Source organism: Dermochelys coriacea, chromosome 11 (genome assembly GCF_009764565.3).
Source record: "Dermochelys coriacea isolate rDerCor1 chromosome 11, rDerCor1.pri.v4, whole genome shotgun sequence".
Lineage (NCBI taxonomy): Eukaryota > Metazoa > Chordata > Testudines > Dermochelyidae > Dermochelys > Dermochelys coriacea.
The window spans coordinates 2,477,568-2,505,560 of NC_050078.2; the positions used below are offsets into that span (position 1 = coordinate 2,477,568).

General features: G+C 57.8%; 1 protein-coding gene across 2 annotated transcripts; it reads right to left on the reverse strand.

Annotated features, from left to right (window-relative positions):
• Window positions 1-11: 11 nt before the first annotated feature.
• TMBIM1 (transmembrane BAX inhibitor motif containing 1) lies at window positions 12-27,993 on the reverse strand. Of its 2 annotated transcripts, none has more exons than XM_043504811.1 (12): window positions 27,839-27,993; window positions 8,591-8,862; window positions 7,419-7,513; window positions 6,670-6,734; window positions 5,997-6,050; window positions 5,269-5,313; window positions 4,811-4,856; window positions 4,408-4,445; window positions 3,834-3,921; window positions 3,347-3,442; window positions 2,308-2,361; window positions 12-2,144 (listed from the first exon to the last, which is right to left on the reverse strand). In XM_043504811.1, exons 2-12 carry the CDS (start codon window positions 8,820-8,822, stop codon window positions 2,001-2,003), a joined length of 957 nt encoding a protein of 318 aa, XP_043360746.1. In that variant the 5' UTR covers window positions 8,823-8,862; window positions 27,839-27,993; the 3' UTR covers window positions 12-2,000. The 2 variants fall into 2 exon arrangements, with proteins under 2 accessions (XP_043360746.1, XP_038278097.1); XM_038422169.2 differs by having other exon boundaries at window positions 4,811-4,850; window positions 5,263-5,313; window positions 27,839-27,992.

The following is a 27,993-nucleotide window of genomic DNA, read 5'->3' on the forward strand; positions in this document are numbered from 1 at the left end:
AAGATGCTGGATGCTTGAAAAAGTGCACAGTATTTTGCTTTATTGAGTGCAAGTTGTTTGTGTTCTTTGGTGCTAGGAGCCAACTGCGCTGCTCCCACTAGCTGCAGCATTAGAATACAATACAGCTTATGCTATACGGCCATCCCCTCATGGCCCCTGGGAAGGGGTCTCTCGGGTCTGTCCTGCACAGAGGGCCGTTGAGCCAATCCACTAACCTCTGCAGCGCACCCAGCAGCCCTTTGCATAGCAAAGCTAACCCCAGCTGGCCAATGCCCCCGCCCTCAGCCAGGACAGAGCTGGGCTCTGCTCACCAGCAGCTCTCTCTCCAAGCTGGCAGCCAGAATGGGCAGATCTCCCTTCCTAGACAGGCATAGCACAGATCTGAGGAGGGCTGCCCGTGAAAGGGGCAACTCCCAGCCATGTGCTGTGCTGAACTCAAATCATCTGCCAGGGACATCGGGATTTAAGGCACTGAGTGAACAAGGCTGGCCCAAGCTGCTAGTGTTGTGGGAGGAACACAAAGGGTTAACGCTGGCTGCACCCACAGTTCCCCTGTCCACACCCTGCCCTTTTGGCCATTCACCTGGGGATTCTGATCCAGCCGCCCTGCTCTGAGCCTGCTCTTCCCAGGAGGCGCTGGGAGCCGGCTCTGGGTTCAGCTGCTGCCCCCCCTTCACCAGCACTGCCCTGGGGGAGCCAGAGTGCTCCAACGCAGCGTTCTGCCCCATCCCACCCCCACTTACAGCACCTCTACCAGCCTCTAGAATTAGGGGTGGTGACTTACAATGCTGCCTGAGGCCCCTTCCTGCAGCCCCAGTTCTGTTTCCTCCTGCAATAAGCGACTCTCTTACTAGAGAGCATGAGCAACATACACAGCACGCTTCTGTGCCATTCGCCTCCCCCCATCAAACAATGTTATCTCAAGGCCCTTTGGCTTTCCAGCCGTGTCAAATATACAATGTGGCAGCTTGATACAAAAACCTTTGCTTACCAAGGATAAAATACATTGAATTAGAAACAACAAAAATCTGGGGGCTAGCATGGGTCATGCCTCTGTACGTTTCTCCTCCCCAGCCTGGGGCTAAGTAGATTTTTTTTTTTTTATACTTAACATAAGGCCAGCCTAAGACATGTAACTGCCCCCAAAGCACTAGTGTTAGCCCTGAAGTCTGGGCTGATCTGTATTCTGTGAAACAGACACAGAGAGGGTGAAAACCCTGCTGGAATTGAAAAGCACTGATTTATAGACGACAAGTCCCCCCTTCCCTTTAAAATCATCTCAGTGCATTGATTACATCCCCCGCTGCTCCTCCCCACCGGAGGGTGCTCTGCAGGGCGGAGGGGGAACGTACACACCTTGGTTCAGAGCAGAGCGAGGATTATGCCCCTGTCTTTCTGCTCTCCTTTGAGTGGATTTGGATTTGATGACGTGAAAGAACGTTCCTCCCCGTAGGCACGCGGCAAGAGAAGGGGAGGGAGCTGAAATGGAGGAAGCCCATTGGCAAAGAACACGATCATGGGCCCGGGGGATCCGCACAGCCAGGCAGGGGCTGCCCTTGGATTTCAGACTTCCCAGGGAGCTATGCCTAGAGGATCTGGGATCGGAACACACCTCTGCAAGAGAGGATACTACGGGGATGAACTTGGTGCATTGACACATCCCTGGGGGCAGCATGGGGAGAAAAGAAAGACAGGAGGTCACATGGGAGCACAGAGGGCAGCGGAACAATTAACAGGGCAGGCAGAAATCGGCTGACACTGGCTTCATTTCTGGGCAAAGCCTTGTTATTCTGCAGGACAGATGGGCCAGTCTTGCCTGCCACCCCTCTATGAGCAGCCATGCTGGGCTCCCCAGGTGAGAAGGGAAACCAGAGGCCATTGGCCTGGGAGAGACACGCTGGGGCAGGGAGTGGGAAAGGACAAGGGAAAGGAAGGCGGCAAGGTGTTCTTGGACTGCTCCTGGGCCCGGGGCAATTCCCGCCGGGAGCTCCGTGGAGGCTCTAGCTCCGGCCCACGATCTGCAGTAGGAAGATGAAGATCTGGACGATGTTCATGTAGATCTCCAGGGCTCCGTAGACGTACTCCTCGGGGCTGATCGAGTTCTTCCTGTTCCCCAGCACGAGCTGGGTGTTGTAAGCTAGGAACTGGGGAGACCAGAGACAGAGCGTTGGGTCAGCCATGCTGCTAGAGATTGTCAGCCCCATGTGTTGGAGCCAGGAGCTGCCTCCATCCTCCCCCTGCCACCTGCCCCAGGAACACGGGAGGCTCCCAGCTCAGCAGGGACAGAGAGTGAACGAGGTTACTCACCAGGGTAAAGACGATCGCGCCAATGGCCGCGTACAGCATGTGGAGCCACACAATCTGCAAAGACAGGGGCAACCCGGGGCGGTCAGAGGACAGAGGGCTGCAGCGGCTGCCCCGGGGCACAGACCAGTAATGCAACCCACCAGCCCAGGGCTGGAGAAAAACGATTCGGATCCCACCGTGTATGTGTCAGGGATTGCTTTACCTGACTCTAGGATGCAGCCACCTCTGGGGAGGAGCACGACGCCTGTTGGCTAACACCCTCCCTTTGGAAGGATGTCGGTACTCTTGGATTTGCTTTTCTTCTTTCTTCCTGCAGTACAGCTCATCCCCAACTCACGGGGAGGGGAGCATGCCCCCAACTGCGTCACCCACACCTCACCCAGCTGTATCTGGGCTTCCCTTAGAGGTCTCCCATCCAAGCAACCAGGCCTGATCCTGCTCAGTCAATGCAGTTTGGCACGTTGCTAGGTATATTCACACTCAAGTCGGTATGGCTGCAGGATGGAGTGAAGGGAGATGGTCTGGTTTCAGCCACCCCCCAACATACCATAGCTGCCTTTTAAAGTGAACGTAGGAGACCAAATCTCCCAGGCAACTCCCTTCTGTCAACAAAACATGCTCGGACGTCCCTGGCCAAGTGCGAGCTGTTGCCAAGTGCAGCTGGCTCAGGAACAGAGGTTTGCTTTCGTGCAAGATACTGAAGTGGAGTCAGTTTGGAGGACGAAGTTATGGTAACTCCATTCACCTCCTGCCCACCGTCTCAGAGCAGCTGGATGCATCCGCTGAAGTGATCAGGGATGAAAGCACCCTGCTGCTGACATTCCGATTTGCCATAATTAGGTTTCAGAGTCAACATCTCTGCTGTGTAAATGGGGCAGTTCACCCACCCCTGGGGGCTGTTGCTTCAGGCTCTCGGCAAACTCTGGCAGGTCACGCTTGCCGTGCTGGCAACTGCAGATACGGATGGGGCCAGCCTAGGGCAGCGCTGGTGTCATGCCCCAGCCTGTCCTCGAACGGGCCACCCCCAGCCACTACTCACATATTTGAAGGAGAGGACGATGGCGGTGATTATTCCCGTCACCATGACGACAATCCCCAGCACACAGAACAGCCCGGTACACGAGGTGAAATCCACCTGCCAGCGGGATGGTGACAAGTTAGAGAGGGACCCACAGACCATAGTGGGAACGCAGCCATCCCGCAGCACTGGGCTTCCCCCAGCAATGGCCACCCGGCCGGAAGGGCCACCCTGAAGCACTGGCCCTGGAGGGTCACTGACCCAGCTCTCTCTGGGCTGCCGCACGAGATCCAGGTTCGATTCCTGCTCTGTCACTCCCAGAGCTGGGTGCAGGCAGCATGGATCCCCCAGGGGAAGGGGCTCTCTGCTCCAGCACCCCACTCTGCATGATGCAGTGTCTGCCTCGTACCCTATCCCAACCTATGCCACGGGGGCCCTCAGGAGGGGAAATCCCCTGACTCCTGCCCTCCCCGCTGCCCCGGACAGCAGGGAGCCCATCGAGCCTTACCTTGGTCTGGAAGCAGAAGACAGTGACAATTATGGCCACTATAGCAGTGATTACCATGGTAATCAGGACAGCCCGGGTGCTATATATGCTGCACACAAAAGATTAAAAGGGGAAGGGCGGGGGGTAGGTTTAAAAGCCATTCAATTATTTCCCACTTCACCCTCCGCATGCAAATGGGAGCTAAGAACTGGGGCTCGCTCCCCAGCAGTGCGATCCCGTGGGCTCGGCGGGTGATCCGACCCGGCATCCATGGCCCTATAGAAAAGCCATCACAGGCAGCCGGCAGTTCTGCGACTCGCCCCCAGGAGGCGCCTGTTTGAGTCCAGGCTCCAGGGCGACTCCTTCAACCTGAGCTAAGCCAGGAGGATCCCTTAAGTTAGAACCATGGCGGGGGCTGGCTTTCCTCTCTGTCCGAGCCCACTTCCCCCGCAGCTAGCGGCTAGCGACCCCGACATGGAGGCACGTGGCCCAGTGGACACATTCTTTACCACCTCCCCCCTGCTGGCGACAGGCAAACTCGGGGAAGGTGAAGGAGGGAAGGGGCTCAGAGGGGGTTTCCCCTGCTCCGCAGTACCTGGCGATGGTTCCTGTCATGAAGCCCATGGCCAGCGTCTGCAGCAAACGAAAGGAAAGAGGGCGATTAGCTGTGGAGCAAGCCCCAGCGCAGGATCAAAGCATCGTGTCGGCTTCCCGGGTCCCCGCCGAGACGTGGGGATTCACAGCAGGAGGCACTGAGGGGCACATGGCCTGAGGGGTGTGTTTCAGGCACAGGTGTGACCCTGAGGTGGGAGGGGGCCCATGACATCACCCCCCCCAGCTATTTCTATTCCCATGCACTTGACCCCAGGCCCAATCCTAACCAGTGTTCAGCCATCAAAGCCTTCCCTTCGTTCCATCCCACTCCTCCCCCCAGGACCCGCTCCTACCCTGGGGCTGGCCCCCCCCCACCACTATACAACCCCCACAGCCCCACTTACAAAGATGGCCAGCAGGATGAGATTCCAGGGGAAGCGTCTCCTGGGGGAAGTCAGAGAACACACAGGTCAGGGTGCAGGTAGGCAGAGCCCAGGGCGCTGCAGGCTGGAGGGGGACGCGGGGGGTCGGGGTTTCTGGGGTGAGCGCAGTGTGATGTCACCTAGGGCGAGGGCACCACTTTGGCCCAATGAGACTGCAGGGCACAGGGGAGTCCCCGTGAAAACCTACCCCTGCGTCAGGGCAGGCTGCGGCCCGGATGGATGGGAATCGACCCTGGGGGGCAGCCTCGTCTCATCGCCCCTTGGGGATGGAGCCAGAGCCCATTTTGGCCTTTGCCCCCTGCCTCAGTCACTCCCCTGCAACCCGCTTCCTAGTGCCCAGGGGACTTGGAGCCGGGGCGCAGGCTCGGAGGGAGGGGCCACCCTCTCTAATCCCCAGTGATTCAGATACTCACCGGGGGCCCGGGCAGCAGGCCAGCACCAGGTAGCTGACCAGGAACACAGCGCTGGGGAGGGAGAGAGACAGAGCTTGGAACCCTTCCCAGCCCTGCTGCCCACCCGGAGCCGGGGCCGGTCGGAGCCACATGCAGGGCAGCAGAAGGGCCGAGATTCATTCATTATGTTTCACATCATGCCTTGGCAGTAGGGAAGTATTACCCCCATTGCACAGAGGGGAAACTGAGACACAGAGCCGGGAAACAGCTCCTCTGAGGTCAGATGATGTGGTAGAGCCAGTATGAGCAGACAGCTCCAACAGGCTCATGCTCCAACCATTAGACAATGCTCCCTCTGTAAACCCTAACCTTTGTGCTTTAACTGATACAGTGACATGACCAGTCATTATTGCTCGAAGAGCCAGAGTTCCCACCCGAGACCAGATCTCAGCTGGAACGTGGCTGTCACAGAGTTTTATGCACGTGGTTTCCTTGTATTTTGTCTTAAAGAAAGCGAGCTGTGATTAACTGCCCCTCTCCCTCCCAGTGCCACCAGGGGCTGGAGGCGGTGCCCACACAGGACCTTCTGCCTCTGGCATGGGGCACCAGTGCCTCGTGGCACTCAGCAGAGAGCGCACTGACCGAGCGGTGGGGACTCTGCCAGGTCTCACACGGCAGTACAGGAACCCAGCCAAAGGGCAGGTGGGCCCGGGATGAGCAGGGAGGGGAGTTGGCAAGAGCAGAATGATACTTACTAAGAGGAGTAATACACAGCAATGTTCCTCTGCACAAAGGCATGGACGGGGGAGCTGCGAAGAGGGAGAAGAGCGTGAGATCGGTTCCTGGCTCCACTCGGCACCACGTGGCCCCTACTCTGCTCCCCCGTGGTCTCCACCCCCCCGGTGTTCACAGCGCGGGCCCTAGCGAGCAGCAGACTGACCTAAGAGAAAGCTTGGAAGTGAGATGCTCCCTGCTCATCATCACCCCCAAGCCATTGCCTGCCCCCCACATAGCGCAGACCCACTGTGGGGTCCCCAGCCCAGGAGCAAGGACAGGGCTTTAACCTTGCCCCTCTCTGTGCTCAGCTCCCCAGACAGACCTGCCGGGATCTATCCGGACTCCTGCTAGGGCAGGGCAGGGTCACCCCACACAGCCCATCCCGCAGGGCTGCACCCAGCCTGGCTTTAAACAGCTCCAGGGTGGGGCTCCCCATCCCTTGTGAGACAGTGCCCATCTCCTCCATCCCCGAGGTGAGGCTCTGGCTCCTCCCTTCAGAGGGGGAATGGGGCATTGGGGGCAGACGTCTTCATTCCTCTGGAGAGTCCTTCATCCAGCTCCTGGGGCCCTGTGGAGCAGGGACCAGCTCCTGGGACAGCAGCAGCTGGCGGCTGGCGGTAAGGGCTGGGCTCAGGACAAGGTGAGACTCACACGAAGGTGAACACGGCAATGATGCCCACGGTCACCAGCAGCTGGACTGAGATGATGGTGTAGACCTGAAAGAGGGAAGCACAGAGGGGTCACCCACGGGCACCGGCCCTGCTCCCCTGCAGGGCACAGACAGGCAGAGAGGGGTCACCCGCAGGCACCGGCCCGGCTCCCTGTACAGACACGCCAAACCGGCCCCGAGGTGTCACTGCCCCCAGCTGCCCAGCACCCCAGGTGGGATGGCTCTCAGTCCCGCTCCTGATGGACTTGGAGACAGGCAGGGCACCAGGGACCGGGCGGGCCGTGGAGATCGAGCCCCACATAGCCCTAGAACTGGTCCCCCCGGGGCAGGCAGCGGGGGGGAAGCTGGCCCGGCCACTGACCCTGCTGGGGGCTCCCACAGAGGCACAGGCTCCGGGTTTCCTGTTAGCCCAGAGAGCGTGGGGGGGAGGGGCTCTGTAGCCGAGGCCACTCCAATCCCAGCCCCCTCCTCAGCCCAGGGCTGTGCCCCCAGCCCCTGCCAGCACTGGGGGGACCCTGCAGCCATGGAAGCATGACGCTGCCTCTAGCCGCTGGCCTCGCCACGCAGACGCACCAGCCACAGGCCCCCGGCCCCGCAGTGGTAGCCAGGCGCCGCAGCCTGTTCCTGGGGGCCAGAGTCTGGAGGGGGGACACCCACTCCCCACCCATCCCCCCGGCTCCCCCACCCTGCACCTCCAGGGGCTGGGCAGCCCAGCTTCTTCCGGAGTTACCTTGCGGATGAAGGCATGTCGCACTCTCTTGTCATCCATGGTCCCTGCTCTCAGCCCATCCTCCTCCCCCGAGCCACCACTGCCATAGCTGTCTCCTGGGGAGGGCACAAAAGGGGGAGAGTCAGTGCCCAAACGCTGGCACAGCTGGGGGGGCATGAGCTCTCCACGTGCCCCTGCTGACCTGGCACGTGTCCAGGGTCTGCCCTGCCCGAGTGTCAGATCCCTTCTTGGCTGCCTCTCCCCACAAGCCAGAAGGGGGCTGCCCCGTGGGATGTCCCAGCCCAGTGGCCCCTCGGCACCAGCTGGGGTCTCGCCGACAGCATGGCCGAGAGGGCCGGGCCCAGACAGGAGATGCCGGCCTGGTACCCGGCAGGGTGAGGCCGGGGATGCATCTGGCATGAGGCACAGGGAAGTAATCGTCCCCCCTCTATAGCGGCGCCGTCTTGTCCCCCCCCTCCCCCGGGCTCAGCCCGTTGGTCAAGTGTTTCAGGGTGTCCTCCCCACTCCCATCAGATCCCACCTCCTTCTGGGTGGGACCACCGGGCCATGGCTGCCCCTGTCACAACAGGGCACTGCCCGATGGGACTGACTATCGGGTGCCGGGAACAGAACAGACCAGCCAACCTCAGCCCAGCTTTGACATGATGAGACTGGGGACTGGAATATTTTGCCTCTTACCGGGACGTCTCCTCTTTATCAGATCTGGGTGAGCGACAAATCGGAGCCGATCCGTCCCAGGGGTTCTAGGAACCCCCTCCCCCGCCCCGAGGTTCATACCAGGTCTTGCAGAGCCCAAGTCACCCGTATCCATTACTCTGCCCTTCCAGAGACCCCTTCCCCGCATCCCACCATCTCCTCTGCCTTGCACTCCTCACTCCTCTGGTCCCACATGGGCACTGTCACCCTGACGGCCCATCTGGCCCTGTCCCCTGAAAGCAGAATCCAGCCCGTTGTTACTCTCTTTGACCCAGTCCTTGGAGTGACCTGCTTCTGTGCAGAACAGGACCAAGAACAACTGGAACCAGGGGTGGACCCTTCTCTTTTTCAGCACCTTGATGGCCCAGTGGGTTTACTCTGATCTCAGAAGCAGTAAGCTGGTCTCTGGGGATGGGGTCAGATGGCCCATCAGTGGATTTCTGCACCGTGCCCCCTATTGTGAATGCTCAGCTTACCTAGGTTCATCGGGAGTGTTGACATGGGGGGTAACGGGACTCCTGGTTGGGTATATCCTCCTGGCTGAGGGTAGCCCCCAGGATACCCTCCGGGCTGTGGGTAGCTCCCAGGATAGGGTGCAGGTTGTGGGTAGCCCCCGGGATAGGCTCCGGGCTGCGGGTGGCCCCCAGGCTGCGGGGGGTAGAGAGGATTCTTGTCATCGTAGGGCGGGGGAGCACTGGGGTACGACATGGGGACTTCCAAATGCTCAGACTAGCTCTCAAGCACCTGGAGACAGATGGAAAGAAAAATCTGCCATTATTGTCTGCGCAATTCATGGACCCTTAGCCAAAACTCACGACTTTGGGCCATGGCGGCTCTGTACACCGGAGTCCAGCTCAGCGCAGACCCACCGGCCAGAGCCCTCCTCTCAAGATGGCCCGGGTGATATTTCTGCATGGTTAATAAAGACTATTACTGACCTCAAAAAAGACCCGGCGCAAGGCAGATCCTGGTAACCAAAGACACAGTTCAGTGGATGGGTCTTAAATGCCAACAATCATCTAAGTAATTTTTGCCCCGGGGCCCCAGACAGCAAATTGCTCTCCCCAAGTCCTTCCGGGGTTCAGATCAAGTGATCTCTGCATGCAGCGCCAGGGCAGCAATTCTGTAACATCCCAGCCAGCGAGCCAGGGTTGGGAGAGACAGGGCCATGGAGACAGCTAACAGGAACCCTGCTACGAATAGCCCCAAATCCCTCCCACTGGCTTCGTGTCACAAGAGGCCAGGAGCCCTTTAAACCCTCCTCACTGCAGCCGGACACAGACAGGAGCCTGACAACAGAGACGGCATTTTGGACAGGGGCCCAATCCTGCTGCCATTAAAATCCAGGGGAGTCGGGCCAGAGATCAAACAGGAGCCAGATTGGGCTAAGCCCTAAGCTGGAATCCCAGCTGGTACATTTCAGCACCGTCAGACAACGGCGGTGTCATGTTACTGCATTCAAGGGGAATTTCACCTGCCCAGAGATCACGCTACGGTTCTTCGTATATTTCATCGCACTTTGTTCCAAAGGGGGTCACACCATGACAAGAGTCAGGTCAGGCCAGAAAGAGGCAACAGCCCCTGATCAGTCACTGAATAGCCAAATGGTGGCCAGTGACAGAGCCACAGGTTTTTGGGTAACAGATTCTGGCCACGTTTGATAGGAAGGTTCTATGTATACAGGGCTGGTAAACGATCGGTCACATGTTATAGACTCCAGAGGGTCAATAGGTTGCTTATCCCCCATCTGCAGCACCTTCTACTGCTGTGCTTTAAACTTCTGCAGCCGATGCCACTCACCATGGTAGCATCTGTTCCTTATATACTAACCCTTTATATGGAAAGCAGGACCCAGATTCCACCTCATGACAGTCCTGGCTTCGGACACCCCCCAATCATCCAGTGCACAGATGCTCTAAGGACGGTCGGACAATCCGGGTGTTGGATCGTCCAGGGAGTTTGCAGCGTGAAGCCTGGACGCTAGCAGACATGGCCCCATGTGGGACCTCATGGGGTCTGGGATAATCCAGCCAGTGGCTCTACAGTCATTAATTGCCCAACAAGGATCCTTGATCTGACACAAGGGCACCGATCTGTGGCCGTTATGCAGGCAGCACCCCCACTTTGACCTCCCAACTGCAGGGTGTGTCCACAGGACGGGGACAGTCACTCTCCTCATTACTCCTGATCCAGCCACTCGCGATCTGGGGGAATGTTACTTCTCCCCTGTGCCCTTGTGCAAACTGCAGCCAAAGCAGCACCAGCTAGCGGGAGGTGAGTGAGAGGAGTCATGGTGCCTCCAAGGAGCTGGCCTCTCTCCAGAAGCTGGGAGTTCACTGAGTGGAGCAATGCAGTGCAGGGATCCCAGACTCATTCGAGGCCAGGAGTGAAAGTCTAGCCTCGACGTCAATTGCAAAACTCCCACTGACTTCAGTAGAGCCAGGATGGCTCCCGGCGCACTTAGCACCATAGAAGCACGTGGCATGGTCCCTGCCCTTGAGAGCTCAGAGTCCAGGACAGGAGCTCAGTGAAGGAAGGAAGGAAGACCAAGCTAGGGAGGACACAGGGTTTAAAGGGGAAAGAGGCACATAGTGAATAGACAGGAACCAGCCATCCCAAGGGCACGGCATGAGAGAAGGCATGGAGCAGGAGAAAGACGCAAGGAAGCAGAAAGGGAGAGAGGCCTGTGTGTGTAACGCAATAGCTGTGTCGTGTGTGATCATGTGGTGCAATAGGGGCAGCGCCTGCAGAGAGGACAATGGATCTACTCCTTATGCCACCTAAGTGAGCTTGCCTTTACCCCAAGTGGCAGAGAGAAAGTTTTCCAAGCAAAGGAGCAGGGTTCTAGTCCCAGCTCTGGGCGCATGAGACTTATCTAGTCGCTGTGCCCAGACTGGTTACAAGCAGGAGGCAAGGAGAGCCCAGAGGCACAAGGGCAGGAGCAGGAATCTAATGCAGTAACAGGCTTGCGAAGCATGTCCCAGTCTCGCTCTCACAAATGTAACAGGTTAATTATCCCCCTATTACCATACTTTCAGTTACACTAAGGGGAAAGAGACCTGGTGCAGGGCATCGGGGCTACACCATGCTTCGTGCACAGCTTGTCATTAGAGACGGCCACCTTAGCTTCTTCCTTTGCATTCGGGGCCACGCGACACACCCAGAGCCCTCTCCCAGCAGTTGTCACACACGAGAAGCATAGAATCATAGAACTGGAAGAGATCTCGAGAGGCCATCTAGTCCAGTCCCCTGCACTCATGGCAAGACTAAGTATTATCTAAACCATCCCTGACAGGTGTTTGTCCAACCTGCTCTTAAAAATTCCCAATGACGGAGATCCCACAACCTCCCTGGGCAATTTATTGCAGTGCTTCACCACCCTGACGGTTAGGACGTTTTTCTTAATGTCCAACCTAAACCTCCCTGGCTGCAGTTTAAGCCCTTTGCTGCTTGTCCTGTCCTCAGAGGTTCAGAAGAACAATTTTTCTCCCTCCTCCTTATAACAACCTTTTATGTGCTTGAAAACTGTTGTCATGTCCCCTGTCAGTCTTCTCTTCTCCAGACTAAACAAACCCAATTTTTTCAATCTTCCCTCATAGCTCGTGTTTTCTAGACCTTTCATCATTTTTGTTGCTCTTCTCTGGACTTTCTCCAATTTGTCCATGTCTTTCCTGAAATGTGGTGCCCAGAACTGGACACAATACTCCACTTGAGGCCTAATCAGCATGGAGCAGAGCAGAAGAATTACTGCCCATGTCTTGCTTACAACACTCCTGCTAATACAGCCCAGAATGATGTTCACCTTTTTTGCAACAGTGTTACACTGTTGCCTCATATTTAGCTTCTGATCCACTCTGATCCTCAGATCCCTTTCCACAGAGCTCCTTCTTAGGCAGTCATTGCCCATAGTGTGTGTGCGCAACGGATTGTTCCTTCCTAAGTAGAGTACCTTGCATTTGTCCTTATTGAATTTCATCTTATTTACTTCAGACCATTTCTCCAGTTTGGCCAGATCATTATGAATTTTAATCCTATCCTCCAAAGCATTTGCAACCCCTCCCAGCTTGGTATTGTCTGCAAACTTTATAAGTGTACTCTCCATGCCATTATCTAAATCATTGATGAAGATATTGAATAGAACCGGTCCCCGCAGGACCCCACTCGTTATGCCCTTCCAGCATGACTGTGAACCACTGATAACTACTCTCTGGGTACCTAAAAACAGGCCCGTCCCTCAGCATGGAGAGCAGGTTGTCTAGTGGCCCCGAGGAGTTGGAAGCCCAGGGCCTGATCCAGAGCTTCCTTTTCCCCCTTTTTACGCTGGCACAACCCCACCAGCTTCGCTGCCCTCTCTCCTGACTCAGCTGGTGTGAGAGGAGACACAGGCCCCAGGTCACGGATGAACCTGATCCAGCCTGCAGTTTAATTTTCAGGTCTGTCACATCAGATAGTAGGGCTGTGGGGAAGGCACCCAGAGTATTTAACATCTGCAAACATCTTAGGCCTCAAGGGGTCCCCTTGAAGTCCCAGAGCTGCACCGGGATGGCTTGATTTTTTCCTATGTCTTACAAATCCTCCTTTGGATCCTCCACCTAATCCCATGTGCACAGAGCCTAGGACACTCACTAGCCAACTCACTGGCCTGCTGGAGGATCTTGGGCCAGTCAATCCCCCTCTCTGTGCCTCAGTTCCCCCACCTGTGCAGTGGGAAGGATGATCCTTTGTAAAGCACTCTGAGGTCTACCAAGGAAAAGCGCTGTACCAGAGCTAGAGATCATCGTCACCATCTCCAGAGGGTCCTTGGCACAAAGGGGAAGGTTTTTTGCGGGGACGGTTTCCTTGTAACACATTCCACATAAGTCTCACCTTTTTAGTTTTAAAGAGGTTAACAGTGTCCCTCCCGAAGGGCCGAGGGCCTCTCCCATCCCTCCCGCAATCCCATGTCTTGAATGTTCCTATCTGATGAGCTAAAAATTAGAATGCTGATAGGAAATGGGGTGACAATTTAGTGGTTGAAGGACTGGGACTCCATCCTGGACCGGGAGTTTCCTGTGTGGCTCCTGGAGGGAGATCAGTCTAGTGGTTAGAGCAGGAGACTGGGTGTGAACACCCCCAGATTCTATTTTTAACTCACCAACAGACTCGCTGCCTGATCTTGCACAAGTCACTTCCGCTTCAGTTTCCCCATCTAGAAAGCGGGGATAATAATACCTCCCTGCCATGTGGCTGGGGTTAAGTAATGTTTGAGACCTGCTCCCAACCCTCAGGTGTGCGGCACATGAGGTGAGGAAAATACCATAGCCAATTCTGGACCATCTAAGAGCGTCCACTCAAATTCCCAGCAGCAGCAGTGGGGCCAGAACTAGGCCCTTCCAGGCAGAGAAACAGAAGTCACTCCAACAGGAGCACAGGAGAATCCCGCTTTGCCACGAGCAGTACAAGGTCTATGACACAGTTTGGCAATTCTGATTCCAGCCAGCAGAGGGTAAGGCTGACTGATACCCACCGCTGGGGTGTCATTAAGCCCATGTAAATTATCTCAGTAACTCAGTTCTACTCACACGCTTCCGGGAGGAAAGAGCTGCTCAGATTAGCTGCCTCTGACACGGAGGCAAGGGGGAGCCGGCTGCCCCAGCAGGGTGTAAGCAAACAGCAGTCTAATCTGCTCCTATCAGTGACCACATCAAATCACCACCGGTCAGAGTGAATCTGAGCCAAAACCTTCCGCTCCTAAGGCAGAGGCTGGGGTGAAGCTGCAGGGTAGAACAATGTGGGGTGGCGAGCTGATCATACAGGAAAGGAAGGCAGCAATCCTTCTCAGGGAGATCATGCCAGATGTCTTGGCTTTGTTTTAGGGTCCCTGAAAGGGGCACATGCAGCAGCTAGAGAGACCCACAAACCTCTAGGCCAAGCTTTCCAGCACTAGTGCTGATGGGTTGTAGGACTGCTTGAAAGCCGCTGGGGTGATGGTGAAAGGATCAGAAGCTCATTCCAAGGGGCACAATCACCCTCCTTAGCAGGTATCAGCTGAGGCTCCCTATTGGGGATCAGGCCCCATTAGTCACTAACCCCTCCCCGTGCCTAGGGAGCAGAGAGGCTCCACAGGGTAGAATTCCCTGCAGAGTCCCAACTCAATTCATCTGACTTGCCCCAAGCAAACTCACCCACCTAGATCCAGTAAAAGCAAAACGCAAGATATCCTGGGGAGCGCTCAACTGCAAGCATCGGGGTTATAACAGGGTAGGCCCCACCCAGCTGCTGCCGCTCTGCTCCCTGCGACACACGAGGTTCAGCCTGTGGTTCTCTCATTAGCTAGCCCATGATTTCTTCATATAGAGAAGCACCCACAATCCACAGAGAAAACTGCTGGGGATTCAATAGGTGCCCAGATGTCGCAGCAATTGGGCCATATAAGTACCTAACTAGATCCTATGCAGGAAGCTCTTCAGACCTATTCTAGGCACTCGCATTGCTTGTTTGAGCTTTTGTTCAGGTGGTGATCCTGCAAACACTGACATGGACACTTATTTCATCCCGCTGGACTCAGCGACAGGGCAGATAAGCAGAAACACTGCAGGGTTTGGACAGTGAAAACGGTCTGGTCAGTTTCACTGGGCCCACTCCCTCCCCAGCCAAACCCTGTAGGGGTTGGGCTGCAAACTGGGCAGGGCAGAGAGGAGCTCTTTCCTCAGATGATCTGGCCGGGAATTGAAAAACACTCTGGAAAGGTATCAGCGGGCCTTGGCTTTTAGAAACCTAAATGCAGGGCACAGAGGTAAAGTGTCTCTTTCAAGCTGAATCAGGCCTGCTCTCTAAAGTGGGGTGGAGTGTGTGTATGGTGGGGGTGTTTGCTATGTAGGCCTGTCCTCTGTATTGTTTTGTTAATTTTATGACTGTGCCGCCAAAAATAAACTGCCCCGCTGGTAACCGGAAACTCTGCCATCTCGAGTCCCCAGAAGGCAGGGATGACCTACCACCAGTTGCCACCCTCCTGCCTAGGACAAAATAATTGCCCTGATGCTGCCATCAGCACATGGTGCCCTCTCTTTACAGCATGGCATTGGGATAGCCGGGGGGGGCTCCGCACCCAGGATGCAGGGCTGACCCAGGAACTTGGAGCTGGCTTGGGTGAGTTGCTGCGGAAAGGAAACAAACAGCATCCCAGCAGACAAAGGAGAGGACAGATGGGTATGTGGGCAGCTCAGGGCCTGACTCCTGGCTTTGCTCTCCAGGAAGGAGCATCGGTCACAGGGCAGAAGCTGGGATTGCTCTTTGTCCCAGGTCACCGTGACAGAGCCTGAGCACAGGTGAGGGGGTCGGGTGACAACCCAGAATGGGCAGGTTGGTCCAGCCCTTCAGGAATTAAAACACAACAGAACCTGCCATGGTGCACGAACACAGCCAGATAATCTCATGGCCATTTGCCTATGTCTCCAGTTCCCCCTCCGCCTGGCCGGATGGCAGGCCAGCCAAAGGCCACAAGTTCCTTGGGGCAGTCCCCACCGCTTGCCTTTTGTCTCCCCTCTGTTCAATTGGGTAAAAAGGGGAATTTCACTCTGTAACCAGAGGCTGCGCACCATGGAGCCAGAGCGATGGCCCTCAGGAGGTGTGGCTTGGCTGAGCTGTGACAGGGCAGATGTGATCGCAGTGCGTCACTGTCTGAAGGGAGCCAGTGTGCGGCAAAGGGACTAGCGTGAGCAGAACGAAATCAGGATGGAAAATCAGGCTCGGGAAGAGCCAGATCCCAGGGGAAGGGCTGGGAGCCCCAGGGCCTGGGGCTTTTACAATACGTCTAAAGAAAACCCTAGGAAATGTACAATCAGGAACAATCCTGCGCTGGGTGGGACCAGTCTGCGTGAGAGAGCCTGTAGCAGAGGCAGGAACAGACCCCAGATCTGATGCCGGCTCCAGGGTTTAGCCACTAAGCTGGGCTGCTTCCTCCCTAAGGACTTAATAGGCCTGTTTTGCTCTTTATCTTCTCGAGACCCAGGTGAAAAGGGAAAGAAACCCAGCGGTGGCCTTGGCAGACTGAACAACTCCAAAGCTGAAAGGGAAAGCAGAAGATACACAGCCTTTGCTGGGCCCCACTGCATGGGGGGTTGTTGATCAGATTGTGAGAAACATCCACGGTTCCTGGGCCATGAGACAGTTTGTGACAGAGACCCTGGGGAGGGGAGGGCTGGGTTAACACGCCATGCTCTGGCCTGGGAGACCTGGCAGTGGGGAGTGAAAATGAGGGAGCTGCTGACCCACAGGCTGCAAAGAGTTGAGTCACTGGTGACCTGGGTTTGCCTCTATCCCCCGCAAACCTGCAGCTCCCCCCATCTTCCCAATCTCAAACACTCTGTCATGACCCAGGGTGCTCTGGGTGAGGATCACAAAGGAACGGAGGCGTCTACATCTGAGTTTAGGTGCTTAAGTCCCAGTTTTAGGCTCTGCTGCCATCCACAAAACTCCTGTCTAAAGCCACATGGTGCCTAAGTTTTTAGGGTAAAAGTTCCCTAGGCGCTTGAGTTTCTGCCTCCGGGCACGTGCCCTGCTGCCCCCCTCTAGGCATCCAGCCACTAGTGTCTGGCCTACACCCAGGAGCAAACCACAGGCCGGAGGAAGAGAGGTGTTTGCCCTCCTCTCTTGCATGCCGGCACAAGAGAGTGCTTGGCCCCATGTGTTCCCAATGATGCTCCCTTCTCTGGGGTTGCTCAGAAAGCTGGGTGAGGGGAGCCGGAGAATAACCTAGGCAGGGCCCGATGCTGTGTCTGGGAGGATCCGCGTGCCACGTTACCAAGCACAGGTGCAACTAAACCAGCTTGACTGACCTGGTGCTAGGAACGCCCTCTCCCCACTGCCAGCGGGCCGCACGCCTCACATCTGTGGCGCAATTGCCTGGCACTCCCAGGGAAACCCAAGCCCTGGCCCAGCTCTCTGTGCTCCACGGTTGGATGACTCCAGCCACGCCTCCCTCCTGGCAACTGGCCAGCCTGGGGCGCAGGTGCGGCCCCCTTTCTTGCCCGGCTAGTTCTATTCCTGGCTCCTCTTCCCTGTCGGAGGCTTCCAGGAATGTAGCTCCCAATGCACCTCCTGGTCCTTCCCCGCCCCCTCTCCGCAACACGCACTCAGCATGGCCAGATGCCCCGTGCAGCTGCTCCCCGCCCATCACGCCCAGCCAGCGCCCTTCCCAGGGGGCAGCCCGGCCCACGAGTCCCCCAGTGGCTCTAGGGACCATGCGTGAGCAGGCGCTGATAGAGAGGAGAGGGCTGCAGGGTAAATGTGGCAAGGCACCAAGGGGTTGGCATTCAGTGGGGCGGCTGGCAGAGACAGATTCCCCCCGCCCCCTCTTCCAGCTCAGTCTTTAACTGATTGTCTCACCAGGCTTTCCCCCGTCTCTAGCCATCCCCAGCCGAGCCTCAGTGCAGGCTCCCTCCTCCCTCCCGGGCCAGTGGCCCTGCAGCTCATCCCCGGCACCTGCCTTAGGACAGTCTTAGCCACCATGGCCGGGTGGCCCTCGTTCCTGGCCTTTATCGATGTGCTCCTTATCCCTCTCAAGCCACCCATACACTCCCCTGCCTGCCCCCTGAGTGCCCCAGACTTGCTCTGGTCCCCTCATGGATCCTCCAGGCACCTCTGCCCCTCTGTCTCCACATGCCCTGGCAGACTTTGCTCTTCTACCCGGGGTCTCTGGTTTCCCCAGCCTCTTCCTGCCTTTCTCCCTCCTCCGCTCTCCCCTGCTCATCAGACTGCCCCATTCCTTTCTGACAAGAGACGGTCCCATCCCCATCAGCTTCTTGTGACCTCTTCCATCACTCCATGACCAATACAGGGGTAGCACATGGAACAGCCCCCCGATCATGCCAATCTAACCAGTGCTTTCTCCTACGCCAGCTCCATGAACGTCCAGAATTATCCCAGCCCCACCCTAACCCTCCAGCGGGTACCTCCCTCTAACCCTGCCTAGGAACCTCCTATGCCTGGTGGAATAGCTTCGCCACAATCTGACCGGGCACAGGTGCCAGCCCTGACTGCTCAGCAGGGCCCGCCTGGCACAGGAGCTGGGGGATTTGATCTCGCAACCCGCTGGCCCGGAGGAAGCTGTACCCAGGGGCAGCAACAGCCAGAGACACAAGCCCTGAGAGCTCAGACGACCTCTTTGCCCACAGCTGGAACACATCTGCCCACCGGCGGCTCGTCCGGGGAGGACATGGATTCAGTACCTGAGCTCTTGGGTCTCTGGGCAACAGTCAGACGTGACTCTCAGCCAGCCAGTAAAACAGAAGGTTTACTAGCCGACAGGAACATGGTCTAACACAGAGCTTGTAGGTGCAGAGAACAGGACCCCTCAGCTGGGTCCATTTTGGGGGGCAGTGAGCCAGACAACCACGTCTGCCCTTCACTCCATGTCCCCAGCCAGCCCCAAACTGAAACTTTCTCCAGCCCCCCCTCCTCTGGGCTTTGTCCCTTTCCTGGGCCAGGAGGGCACCGGATTCCTTTGTTCTCCAACCCTTTAGCTCTCACCTTGCAGGGGGGAAGGATCCAGGCCATCAGGGGCCAGGAAACAGGGTGTCGGCCATTCTCTGTGTCCAGACCCCTGCACACACCTGCCCTCTAGGGCTCTGCAATGATCATACACCCCCATCCCCCCACCTAGAGACTTAAGAACTGCATAGGAGAAACTGAGGCATCCCCACACTATTCAGAGGAAACATTAAGAACAGTCCCGCTTCGTAACACTCCCTCATCGCCTCGCAGAGTCTCGCTCCTTGGGAGCTAGTTGCTCAGTGCGGGTTCTGCTAGGCAAGAATTGCGCTCACAGGCACGCAGCCTCTACTGCTCTTTACACAGCCAAAAACCCCAGGGAGCACCCAGACACAGCTGCTCCAAACCAGCAGCTCTGCACAAACCCACCAGAGCCAGCTGCACCCGCTGCAGCTTCTGTGACACAGAACACGGTGAGCGCCACTAGCGGGCTCACCAAGCATTTAAAGGGGCGCTGCCCTCCGCCCCACACAGCCCTGTCACAGCCCTCTGTGCCGCCCAGCTTGCCCTGCCCGCTGCTCTTGTTGCATACACAAGATTTCCCTCCTCGGCTTGCCCTCTGGCTCTGACGCAAGCTGGTGGGATGGCCATCACTGGGCCGCACTGATAACACAAGGCAGGAGTAGACAAGGAACTGGAGAGCCCCCAGCCTGAGACTGGACCTTGGGGCCACCTTCCCCCAAGCAGCCGCTGAGCGCGGGGAGCTGAAGTTAACCCCCGGCCCACCAAGGCGCAGGCAGATCTCTGCTCCCTGTCATAGCTGGGTCTATCAGCCAGTGAAGCACCAGCCCGGGTGCCTGCCCCGGTTAATTTCCCTGGCCACGTTGCTGGGTTTCTTTGGAGCTGATTTGCACACACTGTCATGCAGTGGGCCATCAGGAAGATGCCAGCACCCTATGGGTTAATAGTTACGTCCCATCCCATGGCGACCTGGAGTAATGACTTTTCTCCCTGACCAAGGGGGCTCCGCGGGGCCCATCTCCCACTGAGGCCATCAGCCTGCTGGGGAACGCCCTCACGCTCAGGAGCTGGGACACTGCCAGGGCCAGGCCTGGGAGCCGCTGGGCAGGGTCAGGATCTGCCTGTGGAGGGACAGCGTTTGGGTCACAGCTCTAGGCTTCGTCTTCACGCTGGCTCTTAGCCGGCAGCTCCTGCCCCCAGCTGCCCTTGGCCTCTACGCTGATGCCCACTTGCTTGGTCTGATCTAGCCGGTGAAGGGCCGATCCCTGGACAACCCACCCTACTGCTTCCCCACCTCCGCCCTTTGGGTGCTGGGCATCCCGTCCGCTGAGATCGGGGGAGTCAGGTACCGAGATGCCTTCGAGGCTCTGGTTTTGTGAGCAGTTGTGGGTCCCCCTGCCATCCCCTGGAGCGTCCCTGGGTGATCTCAGGCAGAGCTGGGTGTCCCTGCATGACATGAGTTTGGTGGGTCTCAGCCCAGTGCTCAGCAGATGGGCATCCCCACCACAAAACCCCCTGGGCCAATTGGCCCCTGCCCGACTGCCGCAGGCCAAGGGGTGAGCAGGTCATGGAGATAGAGCTAGTGTCCCAAGGGGGGGGCAGAGAGGGTCATTCCAAATTTCTGGCGCCCCCTACGCAATCTCTCAGGGTCACCTGCCTGGAAGAACAGATCCATTCAAATAGCCCCATCCTGGCTGGCTCCGATTGCTGCCCAGATGCCGACGGTCCCAGAAAGCAGAACCCCTCCCCCTTGGCCCCCAGGGACTCAGCCCCATCACCGCCGGGTCACACGCGTGAAGCAACAGCCTGCAATTCCGGCAGAACTGGCCCGGGGACGGGTCACGGCCCCGCTCAGCCACACGCAGCCAATACAGGGATCCCGAGAGAACTCAAGGCAGTCCCTAGACCCAGCCCGGCCTTGGGTGCCCCCCACCCTCTGCTCTTTGCTGCCCAGGACGGCCCACGCAGCATTCACAGACGGTTTATCCAATGGCTGTTGGGTTTGGCTATCGACAGGGGCTGTGATGTGTGGGGCAGCTTGGCCTGGTCTCCAGTGTAGACGCCCCGACTTTGCTCTCCCTGTAATATCCTTGTGGCCTGGAGAGACTCAGTGGGGGGCAGGATCAGGAGGGACCCCGGTGTTCAGGAGCTGGGGGTGGGGGTCTCAGAGAGAGGAGCTAGTTTAGGGGAAAAATGGAATATGTGCGTGTGGGAGGTAGATGAGTGAAGGGGAACCCCAGGGATCAGTGCGTAGCCCGACCCGTTTGACATCGCCCTTGATGGCCAGGAAGAGGGAGAGAGCCGGACGTGAATGACACTCGCAGGCGTGACCACGCAGGGGGAGCAGCACTCAGCGAGGAGGAGCAGAGAGCCAGTGACGCTTGCCCGGGGACCCTGAGCCAGAGCGGAAACCCTCCGCTGGGCGAGTTCGCGGGGAAAAGGGAGCTGATCTCTCCAGGTGGGGGTGGGGGGCAGGCCGAAGCACAGACAACAGGAAGCAGCAATGCTGGGAGCGACCCGGGGCTGAGCGCGGAGAGGAAATCTGACAGGGGAGACAGAGCTGGGAAAGTCGACGTCTACATGGCAGTAAAAGACCCACGGCTGGCCCGGGCCAGCTGACCCGGGCTTGCACGGCTAAAAACTGCCGTGTAGACCCAAACCATGGGAGCGGGGTGGATTTCAAAGCCTGGGCTCCAGCCCCAGCTTGAATGTCTACACTGCCATTTCTATTCCCAGAGCCCAAGCCTGAGCCAACTGACCGGGCTCTGAGACTTGGGGTTTTCGCTGCAGTGTAGACGGACCCGCAGAGACCTCCCATCCCATCCCTCTCGACGGACAACCCTCAGCAGCAGTCACACGGTGGGGAGCTGCGTGGGTATCACGGTGATGGGCCAGCTGGCAGAAGGCGATGGAGACTGACACCCCGCTCGGTTGCTCAGAGACCGGCACAGGAGCTGATCGGGGGCTGCTGGGGCTACATGAAGAGTTTGCTAGAGGCGGCTGTAGCAAACTCAGCTATGCACGGTGTAAGCGGGGGTCTGCACAGCAAACCCAGTGGGGGAGAGGAGATCAGCCTGTTACCTGCAGGATTCAGGGAGGAGGGGACCTCTCAGCTTAAGGGCCATGGGGCTAGGAGGCTGTTTCCTAGGAGAAGCAGGGACAGCAGGGGCCCCAGAGAGGGCTGGGAGAAGGGGATCATGTGCTTTGCTGGATTGGGGCCAGCCCCCAATGCCGTGTCTCACTGCGGTGGGAATCCAGCTGCAGTTCCGTCCTCCCTCTCTCAGTCCGGCCGAGGTCTCCCGTGGGAATCCCCTCGCAAGCAGTGGTGGGGCTTGTGAATCATGGCCTCACGCTGCTCTGCCGTGGGCGGGCGTAGCTGGCAGGCTGGGCCGGAGCTGACCTTTCCATGCGGGGTAAGGCAGGGGAAAGGAGCGCCGGGCTCTGCCTCCCAGGACATCCGGCCGGAGCCCTATGCAGGTGGGCGAGGCCAGGTAGCCCAGGCCAAGGGAGTGACAGAACAGGCAGTCAGGGAGAGGCGGGACACAGATGCCAAAGGGCCCTCTTGGGACACTAATGCAACAGCTGATGCCAGGACATTCACAAGAGTCCTGCCATGAGATTACCCCAGCATCCCGCCCTGGGGCTCAACAAGGGCTGTAGCTGCCGGCTTTCCCGGGCTCTGATCCAAACCCCACTGCAGCCCAGGGTCTGCCCACAATGGGCATTCGGCCACTGACCAGCCACTGACCGGCGCGTGGGACGAGAGCAGGTCTCCGGGGCCTGGAAGGAAACCGGTCCACGGACCTGCTTCCTTTGCAATGTGCCCTGCTGGGGAGGGGGCCTGGCGGCTGACGGCAAACAGGACCGTAGCCTCGGGACATCTTGGGCCACTTCCACTCCACGGGACACCAAAAGAGCCATGAGGTGGCAACCCGGGCCCACTTCCACTTATTGCTCTTCCTGTCTGGGGGCAGGCGGGGAGGGGAAGGGGAGTGAAAACAGCAGCAAGCCCCAGGGAGGAAGGATCCCAGCGTTCCCGCCAGCCAGGAGGAGCAAGAGCAGGTGGGCATAGGTGGCAGGAGAAGCCACCAAAGGCCCCGGCTGGGGGCAGCACACAGCGCTGCTGCTGCGGGTCCTGGTGCCGTGGGCTGTGCTCCCCGCTGTACGTTAATTCGTTGTGTGGGTGGGCAGCCAGAGCATGTAACAGCCTGGGGATCCTTCTGCCTGGGCAGAGGGGGAACAAAAACCAGCCACGGCAGCCCCTTCTGGCCTCCAGAAAGGGGAGTGGCGGCTCCCAAGCACAAGACCAACCAAGCCCTGCTACAACCTCGATCGCCGAGAGTCACCAGCATGGTCACACCCCCAGTGCCAGGACATCCCTGCCCCCACCCACTCTCTCTCTGAACGCTAATCCTCCCCATGCGGCCGACGGAAGATACCCCTTTGACAAGCCCCCTCTGTGCCTCAGTTTCCCTGTCACGGCAGGGAGATAATGATCCTGCTCCCACTCGAAGGATTAATTAATTAATTAGAGGGCCCTCATCAGGTTAATGACGGAGGGGCTTGATTCTGGCAGCAGCGGCGTCATCGCTGATTCAAACCAGAGTCAAGAGATCAGAGTAGAAACAAGTGAAGGTCCCAACCTCTGTCCCCAAGAACGCCACCAGCTATGTGCAATGAACGGGCCAGATCCTCAGCTGGCATCAATCAGCGCAGCACCACATGGGCGCCATCCCACCGGGACGTCCGCCACAGAGCGACGCTGATTCCTGCCGGCTGAGTATCTGTTCCCGTCATCAGCCTGCCTCTTCTCCAGGGCGGCTCGCTCCCTGCAGCTCCCGCCGCTTGAGTGTCCCAGTCTACCCCTTGCACCCAGCGATACCGGGCCCAATCCGGCCCTGCCCTGCTATTCACCCCCTTTGCAAAGCTGCTGCCAAGCAGAGCCCTGCTCCTCTGGACTTTGCACTGGTGTCAACAGCCACCTGAGTTGCCAGGCAGGGGAGGGAGATTGTCACTGGGGCATGAGTCAAGCCAAGCGCTTCACTGGTTCAATGTGGGAAACGTGCCTGTTAACTGGGACAAGATCCGCTGGGCTATAGATCACACACCCCGAGGCCTAAAGTTAGCGCTTGATCCTGAAAATATTTGGGCTTGGGAGTCACTTAAGAAGAGCCAGATTGGATGAGAGCCGAGGCCCCTCTCACCTGCCTCAGTGACTGGTGCCAGATGCTGCACCGAAAGGTGCAAGAACCCCGTAGCAGCAGATGTGGGTTAATCTGCCCCTCACATTAGGCCTGTCCTGATCTCTAATGGTTGGAGGTCGGCTCAAGCCCTGAAGCAGGAGGTTTAATATCCTGCCACAATCTACGTTGGCGTTAGTTATTATAAGTGTCCATATAAAGGCCCAATCCCTTTTGAAAGCTTGCGAAGCATTTGACCTCAACAGCTTCCTGTGGCGGAGAGTTCCACCAGCTAATTCCATGCCGTGTGTAAAACTGTTGCCTTTTATCAGTTTTCAATTCCCTGCCTTTTAATTTCATTGCATGTCCCTAGTTCCTGTGTTATGATACAGGGGGAACCGAAGTCCCCCAGCTGCCTCTCTCAGTCACTATTGGATCGGGCTTCTCCTTTCTAAGGCAACAGTCCCGGGCTTTTCAATCGCTCTTCACACCCAAGTTTTTCCAGGCCTGGATCTTTCTTTTCGCCATCCCGAGCCCCTCTCATTCTGCAATAGCCAGTGCTGCCCACACGACCCAGATGAGACCACAGCCTCAATTTATTCAGCATTAGAATATTCTCCATATGAGTCACCAGGCCAGTCCCTATGCAGCCTAGCAATGGCATGCAATGAGCCCCCCCGTGGAGTTCAAATGAATAACAACTATTAATAATCTACGCTCTCCATTGTAGTCTGCAGTGGGGTGGGTCCCAGGACCTTAGAGAGAGAATAAAAAATATCACCCCACCCACCGCGCCTCTCTAATAAACTCTCTGACGGTGTCCATTTAACAGCTGGGCAGTGCTTTTAAATCCTGGCATGGCACCATAGAGAAGTGATTTTTTATTGTTATTATTAATTTACAAACATACAAATGGTCAGACTGGGACAGAGCAATGGTCCAGCTAGTCCAGGATCCTGTCTCTGACAGCGGCCGATGCCAGGTGCTTCAGAGGGAATGAACAGAACAGGGCAATTATCGAGTGACCCATCCCCTGTCATGCAGTTCCAGCTTCTGGCAGTCAGAGGTTTAGGGACACCCAGAGCATGGGGTTGCATCCCTGACCATCTTCTCTCATAGCCACTGATGGGCCTATCCTCCATGACTTATCTCATTCTTTTTCGAACCCAGTTATAGTCTTGGCCTTCACAACATCTCCTGGCAATGAGTTCCACAGATTGACAGCATGTTGTGTGAAATACTTCCTTATGTTTGTTTTAAACCTGCTGCCCATTAATTTCATGGCATGACTACTGGTGCTTGTGCTGCGTGAAGAGGTGAATAACCCTCCCCCAGTCACGTTCTCCGCACCCGTCACAATTGTATAGACCTCTGTCACGTCCCCCCTTCCTTGTCTCTTTTCTAGGGTGAACAGTCCCAATCTCTCCTCCTAAAGAAGCTGTCACAGGGTGCTGGCCCTTAAAGTGGAGAGCCCCCCCCCACAACCTCCCAGCTGAGACTGATCAGCTGGGGATCAGGGGAGTATAAAAGCCAGCCAGGGGGCCAGGTGTGGGGGGAGTTGCCAGGAGCAGGGGGCTTTTATGAGGAGAAGGCTGGGAAGCAGGTGAGACCAGACTAACAGCCTCAGGCAAGTGGCTGGTAGAATGGGAACCTGTGGGGAACGGATGGGCCCCTGCAGATACCCTGGCTTAGTTGGCGAAGGGATGATTATGCTGAACTGGTTACAAGTTGGAAGAAATAAAGCTGAAGCCCGTAAAAAGGGCCTGAAACAGATGTGGGTGTGAAACAGACACTGGGCTGTAATTTCCAGCTCAGACAGGCGTATCCGCGCTAACTCTGATGGAGCTAGTGCACTAAAAACAACTGCGTAGCCATGGCAGGATGGGCTGTCTGCCCTAACACATGCCGAGGGTTTCGACTGGGATCCTACTCGGCGCCGCAAGCTCGTCCTGCTAGCCCCATCAGAGCTAGCGTGGGTATGTCTCCTGGAGCTGGTAATTACCCTTCTCTTGCAATAGGCAGGACTGGCTGGGGGAGCAGGATATAAAAGCAGCATGAACAGCATGCTGCAAATGTCATATCAGTTCACAGGAAAACCCTGTGTATGTTTAAAATTAATCCCCACTAGTAGCAGTGTTAATTATTGCCAATTACTACTGACTCTCAGATTTTACAGAGCAGAAGCCGCCCTGGATTGCGGGGTGAGTTGGAAGAGTGCAGAAATCCCATCGCTGGGCCCCTGGATCCACTCGCCCCAGGGCAGTTACGCACCCAGGCTAAAAAAATAAAACAGGGAAGGAGTGAGTCATGTCTTAGGTGGGTCTGTTCCAGTGGGGCCAGGGGCCTGCTGGAGTGCCTAATACTGCAACGAGCAGTGTATGATCAAGGCACAACCCAGCTAACCTCCACATGAGCTGACCCCTCCCCCCCCCGCCACTCACAGTGGAGTGACTCCATTGCACTCAGTGTTTACACACCAGCGTAAGGGACAGGAGAAACAGACACAGGAAGTAGGAGCAGCTGAAGCTAGGAGACTATGGTTAACCGACTGCCACTCCTAATGCCTGTATCCGGCTCTAGGGGCAATGGGTGCCCTCCCTGGGAAAGCCTTGAAGGAGAGGAGAGCTCAGCAGGGGCAGGGATAGCTCAGTGGTTTGAGCATTAGCTTGCTAAACCCAGAGTTGTGAGTTCAATCCTTGAGGGGGCCATTTAGGGATTTGGGGCAAAAATTGGGGATTGGTCCTGCTTTGAGCAGGGGGTTGGACTAGATGATCTCCTGAGGTCCCTTCCAACCCTGATATTCTATGATTCTATGATTCTATGTGAAACGAGCAGGAGATGAAAGACTGGGAACAAGTGCTGGAAAGAGAGGGTGACATGAGCACAGGGGTGGTTGGCCTGGCCCCTTCCCCATGCGGCTAATGCTGCACCTGGGAGCAGGGAAACCTCTCTCATGGGGAAAGGAGCAGGAGCTTCCTCCAGATCAGGTGCGCCCCACCCTTCTCCCAGGCCTCTTATTCCTCTGTGCACATGCTGTGATAAGCTCCCCTCAGCACCGGCGTGGACTATGTAATTTTCATATTGCTATCCGGGGGAGCAGGAGAGCCCCATGCTGGCTGCCAGGGGGCGGCGGGGTGGGAGTGAGGGGCACCGGCAGAGCTGGGGGGGACAGGGCCGGGCTAGCAGGGGGCTGCGGGTCGGGAGTGAGGGGCACCGGCAGAGCTGGGGGGAGCCCAGGGCCGGGCTAGCAGGAGGCTGTGGGTCGGGAGTGGGGGCACCGGCGGAGCTGGGGGGGGAGGGCCGGGCTAGCAGGGGGCTGCGGGTCGGGAGTGGGGGCACCGGCGGAGCTGGGGGGGGCAGGGCCGGGCTAGCAGGGGGCTGCGGGTCGGGAGTGGGGGCACCGGCGGAGCTGGGGGGAGGGGGGCTTGCCCAGCACTTGCCTGTTCTCTGCCAGGCTGTTACAGCTCATGAGCCCCAGGTCCTCCCTGGCAGCACAAACGGATCCAAGTCCCTGACGCCCACTGCCAGCACTTTCTGGGCCCTCCCTGCTCAGCTCCCGCCGCCTGAGCCTTTCCGTCCAGGAGCCCGACCCCACCCAAAGCGAAAGCACCCAGGGGCCCGGCCAGGAAGGGCCCCCAGCCCCTGCATCACACCCCCGGCCGAGGCAGGGTCTTACCCAGGCCCGGGGTTCCAGCACGTGCCCCGCGGGGAGCTTCCCCCGCCCGAGGCACTACCCCACCCAGCAACTGCGCACCCAGCAGCGGCCCCGGGTCGCCCCCGCGCCGGTTCCGCAGCCGGGAAAGGGGCGCCCGGCCGGTGCCTCGCCACGCGGCGCGAAGGGAGCCGATCCCGAGGCCCGTGCGCCGGGGAGGATCCGATGGGGATCCGGAGCAGGGCTCTGCCCGGGCTCTTGGCACCCGTAGCCGGTCCTGGCTCCCAGCTGCGCCCTGCCTCGGCCAGCTGCTGCCATCCGGACCAGCCCCCGGCTCGTCGCAAGGGGCCCGGGCACTTTCCAGCCCTGGGCTACAGGTGGGAAGGCCAGCTCCTTACCTGGGTCTGAGCCTCTCCAGCTGGTCTCTCTCTCCCGGCTTCCCAGCAGCGAGTTTGTTTGTCGACTGGGCTCTTCCCTGGGCGTTCAGCCGCTCTGGGCCCCGGGTGCAACCCGAGAAGGAAGGGCCCTAGCAGGCAACTCCTCCCCCAGCCGGCCA